We start from the raw sequence: 15,975 nt of genomic DNA on the forward strand, positions 1-15,975 counted from the left end.
TAAGGCGAGCGGGTTTGAATAGCGCTGGCCCGGTGCCAATCGCCTTTCAAAGAGCCCCTCTATGATTAATCGCAATGCATTATTGATAATCATAATTATAGCAGGACACATGCGCGCTGCGCCCGGGGCCGGGGAGCCGGGGAGGGGGCGGGCGGGCCGGCGGGCGGGGGGAGCCGCCGCCGCCGCCGCCGCTCGATTTCCGTAATTTTGAGAAGATTTTTTTTTAGTAATTTTTTATTCTGCCCCAGCTGATGTTTGAGCCAGCATGTCGCGGAGGAAGCAAGCGAAGCCTCAACATTTCCAATCCGACCCCGAAGTGGCCTCGCTCCCCCGGCGAGATGGTGAGTGCTCCGGACCGCGCCGCGGACACACACACGCGCACACACGCACTCGCACTCACACTCACGCGCACTCGCACCCACGCACACGCGGCTGACCCCTGCGCCCACCGCCCGGCCGCGGCACCGCCGCCGTGTTCCGAATCGCCTTTTCGACTCCGCGATTTTTTTTTTCTTTTTAATTTTCAATTTGCCTTTGCTGGGCTTCCCCCCTTGCAACGGGGAAAGCAAACACTTCTCCCGGCAGGATCTTTCCGGAGTTGTTGGGTCCTCCTGTGGGGAGGAGAGAGGGCACGCCGGCCTTGCTTCTCCGTCCCGGCTTTTCCGGGGAGCGGAGCCCGGAACCCGCCAAGCTGCGGCAGGGGCCCGGGTGCCCGGCGGGGCGCGGGTGCGGGCAGAGGCCGTCGGCCCCTGCCTGCGCTGGGCTCCACGCGCTTCCCGGCCCGCGCCCGGGGCCCCGGTCTGGCCTCCGCCGCCCTGGCCCTGCTGCCTGAGGGAAGGAAGTTTACTTTGTGCTCTGGGCTCAACTCGGAACGTGGGGGGAGCTCCCTGCGCCGCGCTCCCCCTCCCCCCAACGCTCCCACTCCTCCCGGGCCCGCACCGCGGAATGGGGTGCCTTTGGGAGTTCGGAGCTGCAAGAAGATGGGGACCTGTGTTGGGGCGCCCGTGCCTGACACACCGGGGTGGAGGCCGGAGTGGAGAGTGCTCTTTGCAGCTGGGTGCTCCCCAGACTGAGTGCCGGCAGGCGGGGGAAAGTGTCGGTGTCCGGCTACCCAAGTTTATCCCAGCATCTCTTCTCCCAACACATGCATCCCCCGCGCCCCCAAGAAATCTTTAAACTCGGTTGGCTCCCGCTGAGGATCGTGGTACCTTGTACTTCCAGGAGTCGTAAGGGTCGTTTTTTCAGACCTGGGGTGCTATCTAGCCACGAGAGAATCCCCCTAAAACAGAGGCACTGGCTTCTTACGATGGAGACGACAGCTGAGGGGTCCCGATAGGAACGAACAAGTCCAGAACAAAGTTTGTGTTAGGGAGCTAAGGCCGAGAGTGGGAGAGATCCAGGCAGGGAGTCGGGGGTACAGAGGGAGGACACCTCGAATCCTTCCTTATTCCTAAAGGTGTTTCACTTTAGGGGCCTCCGAGCTCCCAGGCCCAGGGCCAGAGGCGATGGAGCGGCGCTCGGGCTCGGTTCCCCGGGCACAATGCTCGCCCCTCGGCTGCGGAAGGACGAGGGGCAACCCCCAAGCGGTCTCCGCGACTCGGGATGCTCCAGTCCCGGGTGTCATTTTGGGGTGTGGAGGAGGGAACTGCACCCCGATAGGGCTCCGAAGCGTGCCCTTTGGTCGGCACCTCTGTCCCCTAAACTCTGCGGCCGCCCGGGCCCCAGGGTCCCGGGGTCCTTCCTGAGAGGCCTGCTTCTCAGCTGAGCTGGGGCGCAGGGACCCGCGCAGAACCCAGGCAGAGAAGCGAAGGGACTCCCACCCTCTAAACCCCGACTGTCCTGAAAGGGGACTCCTGGCGTGGGGGGTCCCTTAAGAAATTGGGGAGAACAGAGACCGATTAAGGAACTTGTTTACAATATTTGCTCTCTCCACCCCAGTACTTTCTGGAGCTTCAAGCCTTACCCAGAGCCTCTGCGATTTCTCAGTCCGCTGAGAAGAACCCCTGATCCCCGCTTTCCACCCCAGGCGAGACCGGGTAGTCGAGGTACAGTGAGGTGAAATTACCCAAGGCCGCTGCCTCGGTATTTTTCTGGGTTTTCTCAGCTGGTCTCTTCTGCATCTCACTCCCACACCCATCTTTCCTAAAGTTTCTGGTGAGACCGTCCTCACAGTAATACTGTTAAAGTTAACAGTTTGTAGAGGACCAAACCTCATGGGAGGAGAGGCAAGAGTTTTTTAAGTCTTTTTTTTTTTTTTAATTAATGTGTACTGATTTTCTATATTTTCAAAAAAGAAAAAATAAAGGCTCGGGCTTCCCAGAGAATTGATGCTTGCTAGATCTTTGCCTTTTTCCTGTCGCTTTCTGAATCCAGAGTTTTTAATAGTTAAGGCTTCTCATAAAGCGATAGCGTAAATGGAGTTCACTACCTCTGACCATTATTATTTATTAGGACTTTTTTTTTTTGTAGTTTATTTGAGCTTTGAGGTAAGTTAGTTAAGTCACTGAATCAAGTTTCCTTTCTTTCTTTTTTCTCTTTCTTTTCCTTTTTTCCTTCCTTCCTTCCTTTCTTTCTTCTTTCTTTTTTATCCCCCAAAGCTGGTTCATTGTCCTAAGAGGCAGTAAACTGTTAGGGGCACCGTAGGAAACACTCCCCTCCCAGCCCCCTTTCTCACCTCTCCCTACCCCCCTCCTTTTCTCCAGTTGTAATGGTTTTAGATTATGACTGTTTTTACATGGTTGAACAATAAGTTTAGGAGAAGCTGCCTAGAGGGTAGATTTTGTAATAGGGTTACAGGATTTAGTATGTTGTAATAATATTAGTACACAACTAATCCTCCTGCATGTCTGATTTACAGGAGGGCCTTACACACTCCAGTTCTTTTTATTTGGGAATAGTTGTGAGATACAGAGAACTGAGAGATCATGACTTGTCTCCAAGTTACCTTTAAAAAGTCACCACCTTTCATGCAGTATATTCAGCAACCCATTCTTCTATCCACCCAGAAAATACACTTCAAAGAGTTGTCTGTCGGGTTCTGTTTTTTGGTTTGCGGGTTGGTTTGTTTGTTTGTCTTAATATACACAAAATTGTTAAATTTTTAGAAGATAAACCTTTCCTTAAACAATGTGGTTACTTTTTTTTCTATCTTGAGATGGGCTTACAATATGGCAAATGAAATGTTGAACACACCAAATGAAATCTAGTCGGCGGTACCCTCAGCAGATGCTGGCATCTGCAATTTCGTGAGCTCAGCCCAGAGTGGGACCTAGAAAAGTTTGTAGACCCCAGTTACCAGAGCCCTGAAGGAGCGACTCCCAAGGCTGGGAGCAGCCAGGCTTGCTGTGCTGCATGTCACGCCTGTGTGTGTTTAAGTGTGTGCGCATACAAAGAAAATCCCAGCCAGGCTCAGCAGCCCGGAGGATAACTTCATCGGAACAAGTTCAAGAAAACAAGATTATTTGGTCAGTCTTACGATGTTCATATTTTAATTCTACTTTCGGTGCACCTATAAAACCCTAACATAAACTGGGGGATTTTTTCTGTTTCCTATGAAACCAAGATTTTACCACCTTACTTGTCTCTTAAATGATATTCAACAAGTCTCGAATTACTTGTAGAAAGATGACTGCCATTGGGAAAATTATTTACCGAGATAAATAATTCTGAGGAACGGGCACATTAGAATCTAATGATTTTATATGTGGGTTCTTTACTAGAGATTTGGATTTCAGGGGTGTGTGTGTGTGTGTGTGTGTGTGTGTGTGTGTGTGTGTGTGTGTTGGGTTTTTCTTCTTTGGGTAGTGTTTTTAAGATTCCTGGAACTACATGGATGGCCCACTGAGACTCCATTCATCTATTAAGAAAGGATTTCGGTGCCCAGCTTTTTCAAGGAAAAGATCATATTGGAAGAAAGATAAAAGCATCATGAACTGGAGATAACACCCTGCCTCTCATATAAAGTATCATAAAAATTCCTCTTATTTATATTAATAATGAAATTCTATTATTTACCAAAGTAATTTACTCATTGTGAGCATCTTAATGGCAACACATTGATTTCTGGGCCCAAAGGTTAGAGAGAACTGTAATTAATTGCTTTTTTTGAAAAACGGACACCTGCACGATAAAGCAGTTGGAAAGTACTCATGTTTAATCAGGCCTATTTTAAGTTTGTGGCATAATGGAAGACTCTGGTTGAGAAAATGCAAACTCTTTGGGGGGGGGGTTTGCTGCAGGCTGTACACACTTCCAAAAATGTGACAAACACACAAACAAGCGAAGGGTGGATGGGCACGAGAAAGCATGTGTTAAAGTGGATTTGTGATACCGAATGTTTTGTGATTTATTTTACATCCAGGTTCACCTATGGTTTATAGGCACGAGTGCCAATTTATAGGTTATTCATTGGGGACTTTATTTCATTTCTTTCTACTTTCGCAGGTAGCAAGGTGTCTTGACCCACAGTCCTTTAGAAAGCAGAAACCCAAATTTTTAGTGCAGAGATCTTACCGAAAAGCTGGGGGAGACTTAGACCAGCAGTTCAGTTTTTTTTGAAATTGGGAAAAGCCAAGCTCAGTGGAGTAACCAGAACTAATTCCTTCTGTAGACTTAATTCGGTTTTTCTAAGGTACCGCCTGATACAGCTAGCCCAGTCTTCCCAAATATTCTTAGATTACCAAAACGGCAGTCATTGAGCAGTTGAACGAAGGAGATGGTAAATTATCCCAAGAACCAGCACCCCTCCCCCTCCAAAAGAAAAAAAGTCGGTGTGCCAGGCTTTAGAAAACCTAGATGTGTCGAGCTGTTTTAACCTTTGCTAGCCTCCTCCCATGCAGAGGTGACAAGGTCCAGATCATAATATGTCCTTCAGAATCTTCCCAGTGACCCCCAAATTGAGTCTCGCTAGTCACTTAGCAGGAAGTTCGAAGTTTATTTTAGTTTCACCTTATCAGCTTGGCTTCTTTTCCTAACCTTATTCCCCTGTCACCCTCAGATGCCAGACCCCCAAAGGGGAAGATTGACAGGTAGTTCCCATAGCTCAGTTTTACCCTCAAACAACAGGGATTTAGTTTCTTGTGCCTTTGCCAATGTTTATGTAGTCAAAGTTTAGATCTCGCCTTAAGCAGTCTCTTTTACGCGTCACTGGAAGAGGAAAGCCACAAAGAAGTTTTTGAACAAACCCTTGCAACTGGAACCCCATCTAGTGTTCAGTTTGATTCATCCAAGGGGAAGACATTTTCCCCTTTCATTTATTGTGTACATTAGGTGGGCTGGTATCACGATTTTCAAAGGACTGTCTTGTCCGTGTTGTTATTTTTTCAGAGATTTTCCCTTGTATTCTTCCCCTCAAGAATACGCTAATCCCAGTCAGAACAGTGAGGGGACTTGAAGGGGGCCAGTAAAATGTGTCATGTGGTTGCATATCCCATAGAGGAAACTTAAGACATTACAGAAAATATGCAGAGCATATGTGGCGGTGTTGAAAATTGCTTTGGAATCTTAAGCTGGTTATTCGGATGCAGGTTTTTCCCAGGTCTGTGAAAGAAAAAGAAAACGAGAAAAGACCAATCAATCAAAAATGTTTGTGATAGCCTTTGGAAATTGGTCTACAAAAAGGAACAGCCAGTTAAAATGATAGGTTCCAAAATCACAATCTTGTGAGGCTCTATTAAAAATGTTAATGTGAGCTGAAGGTAATGGGAAGTCAAGTGAAGGGTCTTTCCGGGGAGCTCCAAAAAGGAAAACTCAACATGGTACAGTAGGGCTGTTGTGTTGTTTTGTTTTGTTTTGTTTTCCTGGCTGGCTAAACCTTTCAGTGTGGGGCATAGTTGTATTTTTGTTTTCTCAGCAGACGGATACACTGGAACACTTCAATTTTCTGTCTCCTATTCTGCAATGTTTAGTTCAGATGATGAAAACTGACACATTTGAAATGGGCGTCAAGAACCTAAACGGTACAATGAGAACTAAAACATCTGGGATTTTCATATACATTGGCTGGAGCTATAAGATCACCTCCTCTCCTGACCCAGAGCGGGGGAAAAGAAACCCAGAAAATTCCAAATATCTTTTTGTGTGTACATACTTAGAAAACCACTACTTCTTAAATTTTTCTATATGACCACGATTACAAAATTAATTTGTATGCAAAATCCATAGGAGAGGAACTGGAATATTGTTTTCACCATAGTACAGGGAACAAGGCAACTGTATTTACTATAAGGGGGTCACCAGTTGCAATCCTGTGTAACAGATTATTGAGAGAGATGCAAGATAGCAAATGGTCAGAAAAATGAATTAGAACATGTTTGTGTGTGTGTGTGTGTGTGTGTATCTTATCACAACTTAAAATATTTCCTTTGGTAGTTAAAGATTCAAGCTAGTCCTCATGTTTCATCTTTTTTTTTTTTATAAAGCTGTTTCGTTGGAATTCTGTTCAGAAGGCAGATAGATTTAAAGTTAAGAACGATGATAGTGTAGCGACACCTGCTTTTGAAATAAATCAAAATAGATATCAGGATTTTTTTTTTTTGGTGTTCATAAACATCAGGAAATTAAATTAGTTGACTCTACAGTGAGATCAAATGTCAGCTTATTAAAATGTGAAAATCTAAGGTAAAATATAGGCAGCTTTTTTTAAACACAGTCTCTTAGAAGAAGGCAGGCACTTATTTTTAAATGTCCATATTTTCCATCCAGTTAGCACAACCCTAAATGTAAAAATGTTCAGGTCAAAAAACTTGAAAATTCTCAAGTGAGTCTTGAAACAGCACAAATGCAGAATTGGAGCACAGGAAAGTAATAATCAGCTAAATCCTGTAAAGTAACCTTTTTTATTTTCTCTCTATATTATGAGAATATCAGATGTTTGCAAGTTATAAAGAATTAAAAATGCCCTTTAATCGTGAGCACAGATGTGCTAAATATTTGAAACAACTGCATTGTAATGTGTACAATTGACGAAGTCAGTTTTCTGATTTCCCTTGCTAGTTATTTAGTTCTGAATCTGTCATTATTTGTCTAAGCCCAGCTGACCAAGCAAAACTGTGTTTTAAAGTGGCTTTATGTTTTGATAAATGTGAGCTGGTTGAAAAGTATTTTCCACTGAATGCAGAGCTTAATAGAACATGCTGACATAATAGTTTTAATGCATTTTGTTGAAAATGTGTGAACAAACAGAATAGCTTTTGTTCCTTCATAATTGGCTGTAAAAGTAGATGGAAACATAACCATTACATATGGAAATGTGCAAAGAGAAAGAAATAACATTTCGGTTGAATATATTAGGAATTGCATTTCCTAGTTTAAAATAAGCATCTGAAATGGATGCATCATTTAAAATTGGTTGTCAAAATAAGAAACTTTAAACAGAATTTTTGTCACATTATTTTCATCCCAAGTTAAGCAACATAACTTTAGCGTATTTTGTTTACATTATTTTAAAGCAGGGAGAGAGACAGAAAGGGCTTAAAACAGCACCTTGAATGTGCAGAGGAATCCTGTGCCAATTAGGATGATTAAACATTAAATTAAAACTGAATCATTATTGGTATTTTCTGCTCCAACCAAGATTTGTTTTGTATTGTTAATGCATTTTGCACTATACCCTTGCGGAGATTAAAAGATGGGTATTAGGAAAGCTAGCTTGTTAAGTATAACTTAGCTACTCAAATAACCCTCCCAGTGACTAAAGTGCGCATACGTTTGGCATACTTTACCAGGGCTTCTAATCAACTGTGGTATCACTCAAGGCAAACAGAGTTAAGGAATTTTCAGAAGTTAGTATTTGGGTATTAATTATATTTTCTGGAATGCAAAACTACTCAAGCTTTTCTTTTCTTTTTCCTTTTTTTTTTTTTTTTTGATGTTTACTACAAAGAGGCAAATGGCAGGCTCTTTTGAGTCAACTCTAAGTTTACTGAAAAAGCAGCATTTTGATTTTGCGTTTATTCATATTTGCAATTAGTTTTTTTTTTTTTTCCCCCTGCAAGTTTTCTGGGAGATTCAATTTGGAAGTCATGGAAACTAACTATTATCTGATTCAGTTCTGCAGAAAAGCACACAGGGAGGTAATCCTTGAATTAAACAGTTTTTTTTTTTTTTTTCACAGCCTTCGGAGATGACCACACACCATTTGTACAACAGAAGTTGGTGTTCCCCATGCTGGGCAAACAATGGGACGCCATCCTGTCTTTGAATAGGATGTTAGCTTGGAGTTGGAGATTTTTATGTTTAAAATGGATCTTAGTGAGAAGAAATCTGAGCAACCAGTGGAAACAAACATGAAATAAAGGGATTTTATAATGAAAGGTTCAGGACAATCTGTTAAACAATTGATAACAGTTAAGAGCAAACTGTTTTTAAAGGCATTCAGACAAGGAGAATTGCAAAGCATTTCCAAACTGGAAACCAAGAATTATTCTTCACTTCCCCTTAGCTGCACATCTTTCTTTAAGTTGATGTTTAATCAGAAATGTAAATCCTGTGCCAGTCTTTATAGGTAGAGCACTTTTGCTGAAATATTTAGAGGCATAATGTTGCCATTTGGAGCGTAGTGGCATATATTCCTTGATTAGCGGGATGGTAGCCACAGTTGCGTTCTTTAATTTTAAAAATAAACATGCCACAGGGTGATATATAGGTGCCAGGCAGGCCTTGTAACGGATTATGATCATTGTGTTTCTCTCGTGTGTGTGTGTGTGTGTGTGTGTGTGTGTGTGTGTGTGTGTGTGTGTTGGCGGGGGGGGGGCGCACGTTGCTTTCTCTTGTGTTCCACTGAGTCTTGAGCGGTCTGGAGGATTTCTTACTGATGTGGCTAAAGTGTGCTTGTCACGGATCAGACGTAGCTCAGGTTCTAGGTAGGGGCTGGAGGTGATTTTCAAGTTGTCCGTCTTCAGCTTGGTGATATGCATTTTTTTCCCCCTTGTCAACCACTGATTGGAACCTGAATGACTACAAATTAGTTTAGTGACAGAACAAACTGTCACAGATATCTCTGAATCAGTTGAAAATGAATAAGGTTGACAGAAACTCAAGAGCCTAATAAGTCCTCAGGATGGTGGCTGGACCGTCTCTGGATGAGTAGACAATAACGTGTATAAAATATTGGAAATCGATATTTTGCTATGGAATTTCATTATGCACCAATGCCTGCAGTTCGCAGTATTTTATATCTTGATGGATGACCTGAAGGTCCTGGCTCTCGGAGATACCAGCTTGATAGGAAGTCCTCCAACAGCCTAAAATTTTAATCATGATTGTTCTTAGGGAATATTGATTGTTTTTCAGGGGCCACCGTTTTGAGTTTCGCAGGGAGAAAAGAGTTGATCGACCCCTTTCTCTTTTTTTGAAGTCATGGATGTCTGGGTGTCCTGGCTCACTCGCTAACCCTGCTCCTTTTGACGTTTGCAGGAGACACAGAGAAGGGTCAACCCAACCGCACCACTAAGAGCAAGGATGCCCACGTCTGCGGCCGGTGCTGCGCCGAGTTCTTTGAATTGTCAGATCTTCTGCTCCACAAGAAGAACTGTACTAAAAACCAACTAGTTTTAATTGTAAATGAAAGTCCAGCGTCCCCGCCTGAAACCTTCTCCCCCAGCCCCACTCCGGATCATCCCGAGGAACAGATGAACGACACGGCTAACAAGACAGAGCAAGGAGACTGCAGTGACCTGGCGGAACCCCACGGACCAGACAGGGAAGAGTCCATGGAGGTGGAGGCCCCAGCGGCCAGCAAAGGCGCCAGCGGCCCCCTGAGCAGCGGTGGCGACAGCAGTGCCCCCCCAAGCTGCAGCAGCGGCAGCTCCTGCCCAGGTACCTCAGCGATCACAACCTCTCTACCTCAACTCGGGGACCTGACAACACTGGGCAACTTCTCTGTGATCAACAGCAACGTCATCATCGAGAACCTCCAGAGCACCAAGGTGGCGGTGGCCCAGTTCTCCCAGGAAGCGAGGTGCAGTGGGGCCTCCGGAGGCAAGCTGGCCGTCCCGGCCCTGATGGACCAGCTCTTAGCTCTGCAGCAGCAGCAGATCCACCAGCTGCAACTGATCGAACAGATTCGTCACCAAATATTGCTGTTGGCTTCTCAGAACACAGACTTGCCAACATCTTCTAGTCCTTCTCCAGGTACTGTACGAACATCTGCCAACCCCTTGTCCACACTCAGCTCCCATTTATCTCAGCAGCTGGCGGCAGCAGCTGGGTTAGCACAGAGCCTCGCTAGCCAATCTGCCAGCATCAGCGGTGTGAAACAGCTCCCCCCCATCCAGCTACCTCAGAGCAGTTCTGGCAACACCATCGGTCCACCCCACAGCGGCTCTTCCCCCAGCGTTCACATATTGGCGGCGGCAGTTCCCACCCCCTCCTCGGAAAAAGTGGCTTCGAGCGCGGGTGCCTCCCATGCCCATGCCGGCAACCCCGCAGTCTCGGCATCTTCCTCACCAGCTTTTGCAATAAGCAGTCTATTGAGTCCTGCATCTAATCCACTTCTACCTCAGCCGGCCCCTGCTAACTCGGTTTTCCCCAGCCCTTTGCCCAACATCGGAACGACGGCAGAGGATTTAAACTCCTTGTCTGCCTTGGCCCAGCAAAGAAAAAGCAAGCCACCAAATGTCACTGCCTTCGAAGCAAAAAGCGCTTCGGACGAGGCCTTCTTCAAACACAAGTGCAGGTTCTGTGCGAAGGTCTTCGGAAGCGACAGTGCCTTGCAGATCCACCTCCGTTCCCACACCGGAGAGAGGCCGTTCAAGTGCAACATCTGCGGGAACAGGTTCTCCACCAAGGGGAACCTCAAAGTCCACTTCCAGCGCCACAAAGAGAAATACCCTCACATCCAGATGAACCCCTATCCCGTGCCTGAGCATTTGGACAACATCCCGACCAGTACCGGCATCCCCTACGGCATGTCCATTCCTCCAGAAAAGCCGGTCACCAGCTGGCTAGACACCAAACCGGTCCTGCCCACTCTGACCACTTCAGTCGGCCTGCCGTTGCCCCCGACCCTCCCAAGCCTCACCCCCTTCATCAAGACCGAAGAGCCAGCCCCCATCCCCATCAGCCATTCTGCCGCCAGCCCCCCGGGCTCCGTCAAAAGTGACTCCGGGGCTCCCGAGCCGGCCTCGAGAAACCCGGGTGGGCTCCCAGAGGAAGCGGAAGCTTCCACTGGGCCCCCCTCCAGTGGCAAAAGCGAAGAGAGCGGCGTGGTCCCCAGCTCAGCCCCAACCGTGAGCACTGGCGTGCTGAGCTCCCTAGCGTCCGACGTTGGCCCAGGCAGTGCCTCGACTTTCACCAACCCTCTGTTGCCGCTCATGTCCGAGCAGTTCAAGTCGAAGTTTCCTTTTGGGGGACTCTTGGACTCAGCCCAGGCCTCAGAGACATCCAAGCTTCAGCAGCTGGTCGAAAACATTGACAAGAAGGCCACTGACCCCAATGAGTGTGTCATCTGCCACCGGGTCCTCAGTTGTCAGAGCGCCTTGAAGATGCACTACCGCACCCACACCGGGGAGAGGCCCTTTAAGTGTAAGATCTGTGGCCGGGCCTTCACCACGAAAGGGAACCTGAAAACCCATTACAGCGTCCATCGTGCTATGCCCCCGCTCAGAGTCCAGCATTCCTGCCCCATCTGCCAGAAGAAGTTCACGAACGCCGTTGTCCTACAGCAGCACATCCGAATGCACATGGGGGGCCAGATTCCCAACACCCCGGTCCCTGACAGCTACCCCGAGTCCATGGAGTCTGACACGGGCTCCTTTGATGAGAAAAATTTTGATGACCTAGACAACTTCTCCGATGAAAACATGGAAGACTGTCCTGAGGGCAGCATCCCGGACACGCCCAAGTCCGCGGATGCGTCCCAAGACAGCCTGTCTTCCTCGCCTTTGCCTCTAGAGATGTCGAGCATCGCTGCTTTGGAAAATCAGATGAAGATGATCAATGCGGGCCTGGCAGAGCAGCTGCAGGCCAGCCTGAAGTCAGTGGAGAACGGGTCGGTCGAGGGGGACGTCCTGACCAACGATTCGTCCTCGGTGGGTGGTGACATGGAGAGCCAGAGTGCTGGCAGCCCGGCCATCTCAGAGTCTACCTCCTCCATGCAGGCTCTGTCCCCATCCAACAGCACCCAGGAGTTCCACAAGTCACCCAGCGCCGAGGAGAAGCCACAGAGAGCAGGGGCAAGCGACTTTGCCAATGGCTTGTCTCCCACCCCAGTGAACGGTGGGGCTTTGGATTTGACATCTAGTCACACAGAGAAAATCATCAAAGAAGATTCTCTGGGGATCCTCTTCCCTTTCAGAGACCGGGGTAAATTTAAAAACACTGCTTGCGACATTTGTGGCAAAACCTTTGCTTGTCAGAGTGCCTTGGACATTCACTACAGAAGTCATACCAAAGAGAGACCATTTATTTGCACAGTCTGCAATCGTGGCTTTTCCACCAAGGGTAATTTGAAGCAACACATGTTGACACATCAGATGCGAGATCTACCATCACAGCTCTTTGAGCCCAGTTCCAACCTTGGCCCCAATCAGAACTCGGCGGTGATTCCCGCCAACTCGTTGGCGTCTCTCATCAAGACAGAGGTCAACGGCTTCGTGCATGTGACGACTCAGGACAGTAAGGACACCCCCACCAGTCACGTCCCTTCTGGGCCTCTGTCATCGTCCGCCACGTCCCCAGTTCTGCTCCCAGCTCTGCCCAGGAGGACCCCCAAACAGCACTACTGCAACACGTGTGGCAAGACCTTCTCCTCGTCGAGCGCCCTGCAGATTCACGAGAGAACTCACACTGGAGAGAAACCCTTTGCTTGCACTATTTGTGGAAGAGCTTTTACAACAAAAGGCAATCTTAAGGTACCTCCCTCCACCTGTACCTCACCCAGACCCACCCTAGCCACCCTCTCTCTCTCCTGGCCGTTGACTGTTTGTAAGGTACGTTCCCAGAGTCTTCAGTCCAGATAGTCAGGGAGAGAGTTCTCGAAAGGGAACCTGTTGCACGTGACCGATCTGGAGAAATGTGGGTGCCCGTGCAGGTCGGGGTCACGGCAGGGACTAGGGCAGGCCGCAGCTTTGCTGAATGTCACGGTGCATTGAATAATTTGGTACCTAAGCGAAGCGGCGGCCCAGTCCTGTTGACTCGCTAAGTGCACCAAATGAATTGCTTTACCTACCAAGTCAGACAGCCCAGCGTTGCCATGGGGTATTGATTAAAGACCTCCGTGCGGCCTGTGTGCTGCCCGTATCACTTAATAATTACAGTTCTCCTCAGCGTTGGCATCTATCTTTTCATAACTCTGCAGTCCAGCGTGGTTTGTCTTTCTAAAAACAGTAACGTCACCACTCTGCTAATGGGTATTATGATAATTGATCATACAACATTTCCTACTGATATGTGTTGGAAAGAAAGCAAATATGCTTAAGTTCTAGAGCAACAGTTGAACACTCTTACTGTGTACATTTTTCTGTTGACAGAGTATTTCTCTAGAGATTGCGGCCAGTAAAGTGAAATGAATAATTACTTTCTGGCTTTTTCTCTCCACGCACAGGCCCTCCAATGGGCAATCAGTGAGGGGCACTTTCTTCCCATCTGAAAAGGACATTTATAGGGTAAAAGGTGTCAGATGCAATACTTACCATGGCAATGAGAGTGGACGTAACAATTCTCCCCCTGAAAGGAGCTATCTGTGACTGACTGGCTTGCTTGAGGCCATTATAAGCTAAATACAGGTAATAAAAAAGGAGTAAGTAAGGCATCCTTGCCCGGGCAGAGGAAAGGCAGCCCAGGGCTATAGAGAGCAGACACCTTATTACCAGTGGACTGGAGTGGACAGCTCTTGTTACCCTTCCCACTGTCGGGCAGGTAATAAGAATAGACATTGCGGCCACTTGCCCTGTGAGTGTTGGGATATGAGTTGAGACAGATTCAACTATTCAGCTTCTCCCTTCTTCTCTCTCCCGTTTTTTTCTCCCTCCTCTCCTCTCTTCCCGCATCCCAGGTACACATGGGCACTCACATGTGGAACAGCGCCCCTGCCCGCCGGGGTCGCCGGCTCTCTGTGGACGGCCCCATGACATTCCTAGGAGGCAATCCCGTCAAGTTCCCAGAAATGTTCCAGAAGGATTTGGCGGCCAGGTCAGGAAGTGGGGATCCTTCCAGTTTCTGGAATCAGTATGCAGCAGCGCTCTCCAATGGGCTGGCGATGAAGGCCAACGAGATCTCGGTCATTCAGAACGGCGGCATCCCTCCAATTCCTGGAAGCCTGGGCAGCGGGAGCAGCTCACCTATTAGTGGGCTGACGGGAAACCTGGAGAAGCTCCAGAACTCAGAGCCCAGTGCGCCCCTGGCTGGCCTGGAGAAGATGGCAAGCAGCGAGAATGGAACCAACTTCCGTTTCACCCGCTTCGTGGAAGACAGCAAAGAGATCGTCACAAGTTAAACCCACTCTGGCTGGAGAAAGAGCATCCCCGTTCAGAATGAGACCCATGGTTGCCTCCTACTCCTTGCCCCGTGCCCCCCACCTTCTGGTCCCCCCAGATCTCTGAACTACAACATTCTGAAGACATTCTTTTGTACCTTGTTCAACTTCTAGAGTTCTAAGAAAGCTTATTTATTAGTGATATAATCTGGCTTTGCAAACAGGATGCAAGCGTTAACTTTGGTCTTCTGTATTTTTGGACTAAATACTAATTGACTAGAGTCCTGTAAACTTGCTGTAACATTTATGGCAATTGCAAGTTGCCCTGCTAGGCGGTCTTAAATCTGGCATTAACTTATTTTCTATATCCAGTTTAATATGAATCTGGTGTTGATGAAATGCCTCAGTGATGCATTAGATCTCTAATAAAATCTGTATATAAATGTACACTTTGATCCTGCTGGAAAATTTTATCAGCAAACACATTGTCTAATCTTTCGAAACAAATTTAAGGAAAGGACTGAAAGTACAGACTGAACTGTGTGGTTCTTTGAAAGGTTTGGGTTTTTTTTGATTTTTGTTCTAAAATTCAATCTGCTTTTTTTTTTTTTTTTTGTAGATTTAACCCTTTCCGTTTTGAACTGCTATTTGTATCGTGCTTTTTACTTGAGTCGTCCTCAATGTTAATAAGTTTCTGTACAGTGATAAGCACGCAGAATTCTCTAGAGAAAATACAAGTGTTGTTTTGGTAGTTGAAACTAAGACGTAACATTTTGCCTTGTAGGTATATTCACAATAGAAAATGTGTGCTGGAATTTCACAATGCTGCTAAGTATAGCATCTTGAACAACCTTCAGTGGAGAAAATGTAGATGCTCTTGTATATACAATAACAAATATCACTTTCATTAAAATGTACATATGTTCCTTACAAGAGCAAATGCTTCTTCTTGATCAAGAGAGCAGGTATAGTGTTTGTTTATTTTGTATTAGGTTATGGAAGAAAAAACTTGGACTGTTACATGCACTTTCTTGGAAAGTTGAAAGGAAAGGGGGGGGTCCAATTTCTTTAACATTTAATACTTACTAACAACAGAGATACTGTAATTTTACTCAAGTAATCAAATACATTTTTTTTTGCAACAGATAAAACAAAATACTGTGTCTGTGTTTTTAGAGTGCATTTCTATTTACCTAGGGCCCCGAAATGTATTTTAACATTTCCCCAGGCATCAGTAAATTGAGTGTGTATCTCTCTCTAAATAAGGAATTGTAAAAGGCATAACAGAAACAGGTTTGCATGGGCATGTGTTTTCCTTTTCTTTTTTCCTTTCTTTTTTTAATTTGGAGGATCTAGATAGTCTCCCAATATCAATTGCTTGTTGGCCACTCCTCTTACAACCCCCCTGCCCCCAAGCAAAAGGAAAAAATGATATGAAATTAAAAGTTGGTATAGGAGGTTCCATCCGGCCAGGTAAGTTTCCTTAAGCAAGATATTTGTGCCCGTGGAGACCTCGGCTTCATTTCAACTGTTCCATTTTCACTTCCCTTGATTCAGTCGTT

At 46.5% G+C, this 15,975-nt stretch overlaps 1 protein-coding gene across 1 annotated transcript; it reads left to right on the plus strand.

Annotated features, from left to right (window-relative positions):
- Positions 1 to 202: 202 nt before the first annotated feature.
- On the plus strand, positions 203 to 15,563 carry SALL1 (spalt like transcription factor 1). Its single transcript, XM_033844564.2, has 3 exons — positions 203 to 341; positions 9,415 to 12,851; positions 13,994 to 15,563. Exons 1-3 carry the CDS (start codon positions 266 to 268, stop codon positions 14,432 to 14,434), a joined length of 3,954 nt encoding a protein of 1,317 aa, XP_033700455.2. The 5' UTR covers positions 203 to 265; the 3' UTR covers positions 14,435 to 15,563.
- The last annotated feature ends 412 nt before the right edge of the window (positions 15,564 to 15,975 follow it).

Source organism: Tursiops truncatus, chromosome 19 (genome assembly GCF_011762595.2).
Source record: "Tursiops truncatus isolate mTurTru1 chromosome 19, mTurTru1.mat.Y, whole genome shotgun sequence".
Classification (NCBI taxonomy): Eukaryota; Metazoa; Chordata; class Mammalia; order Artiodactyla; family Delphinidae; genus Tursiops; species Tursiops truncatus.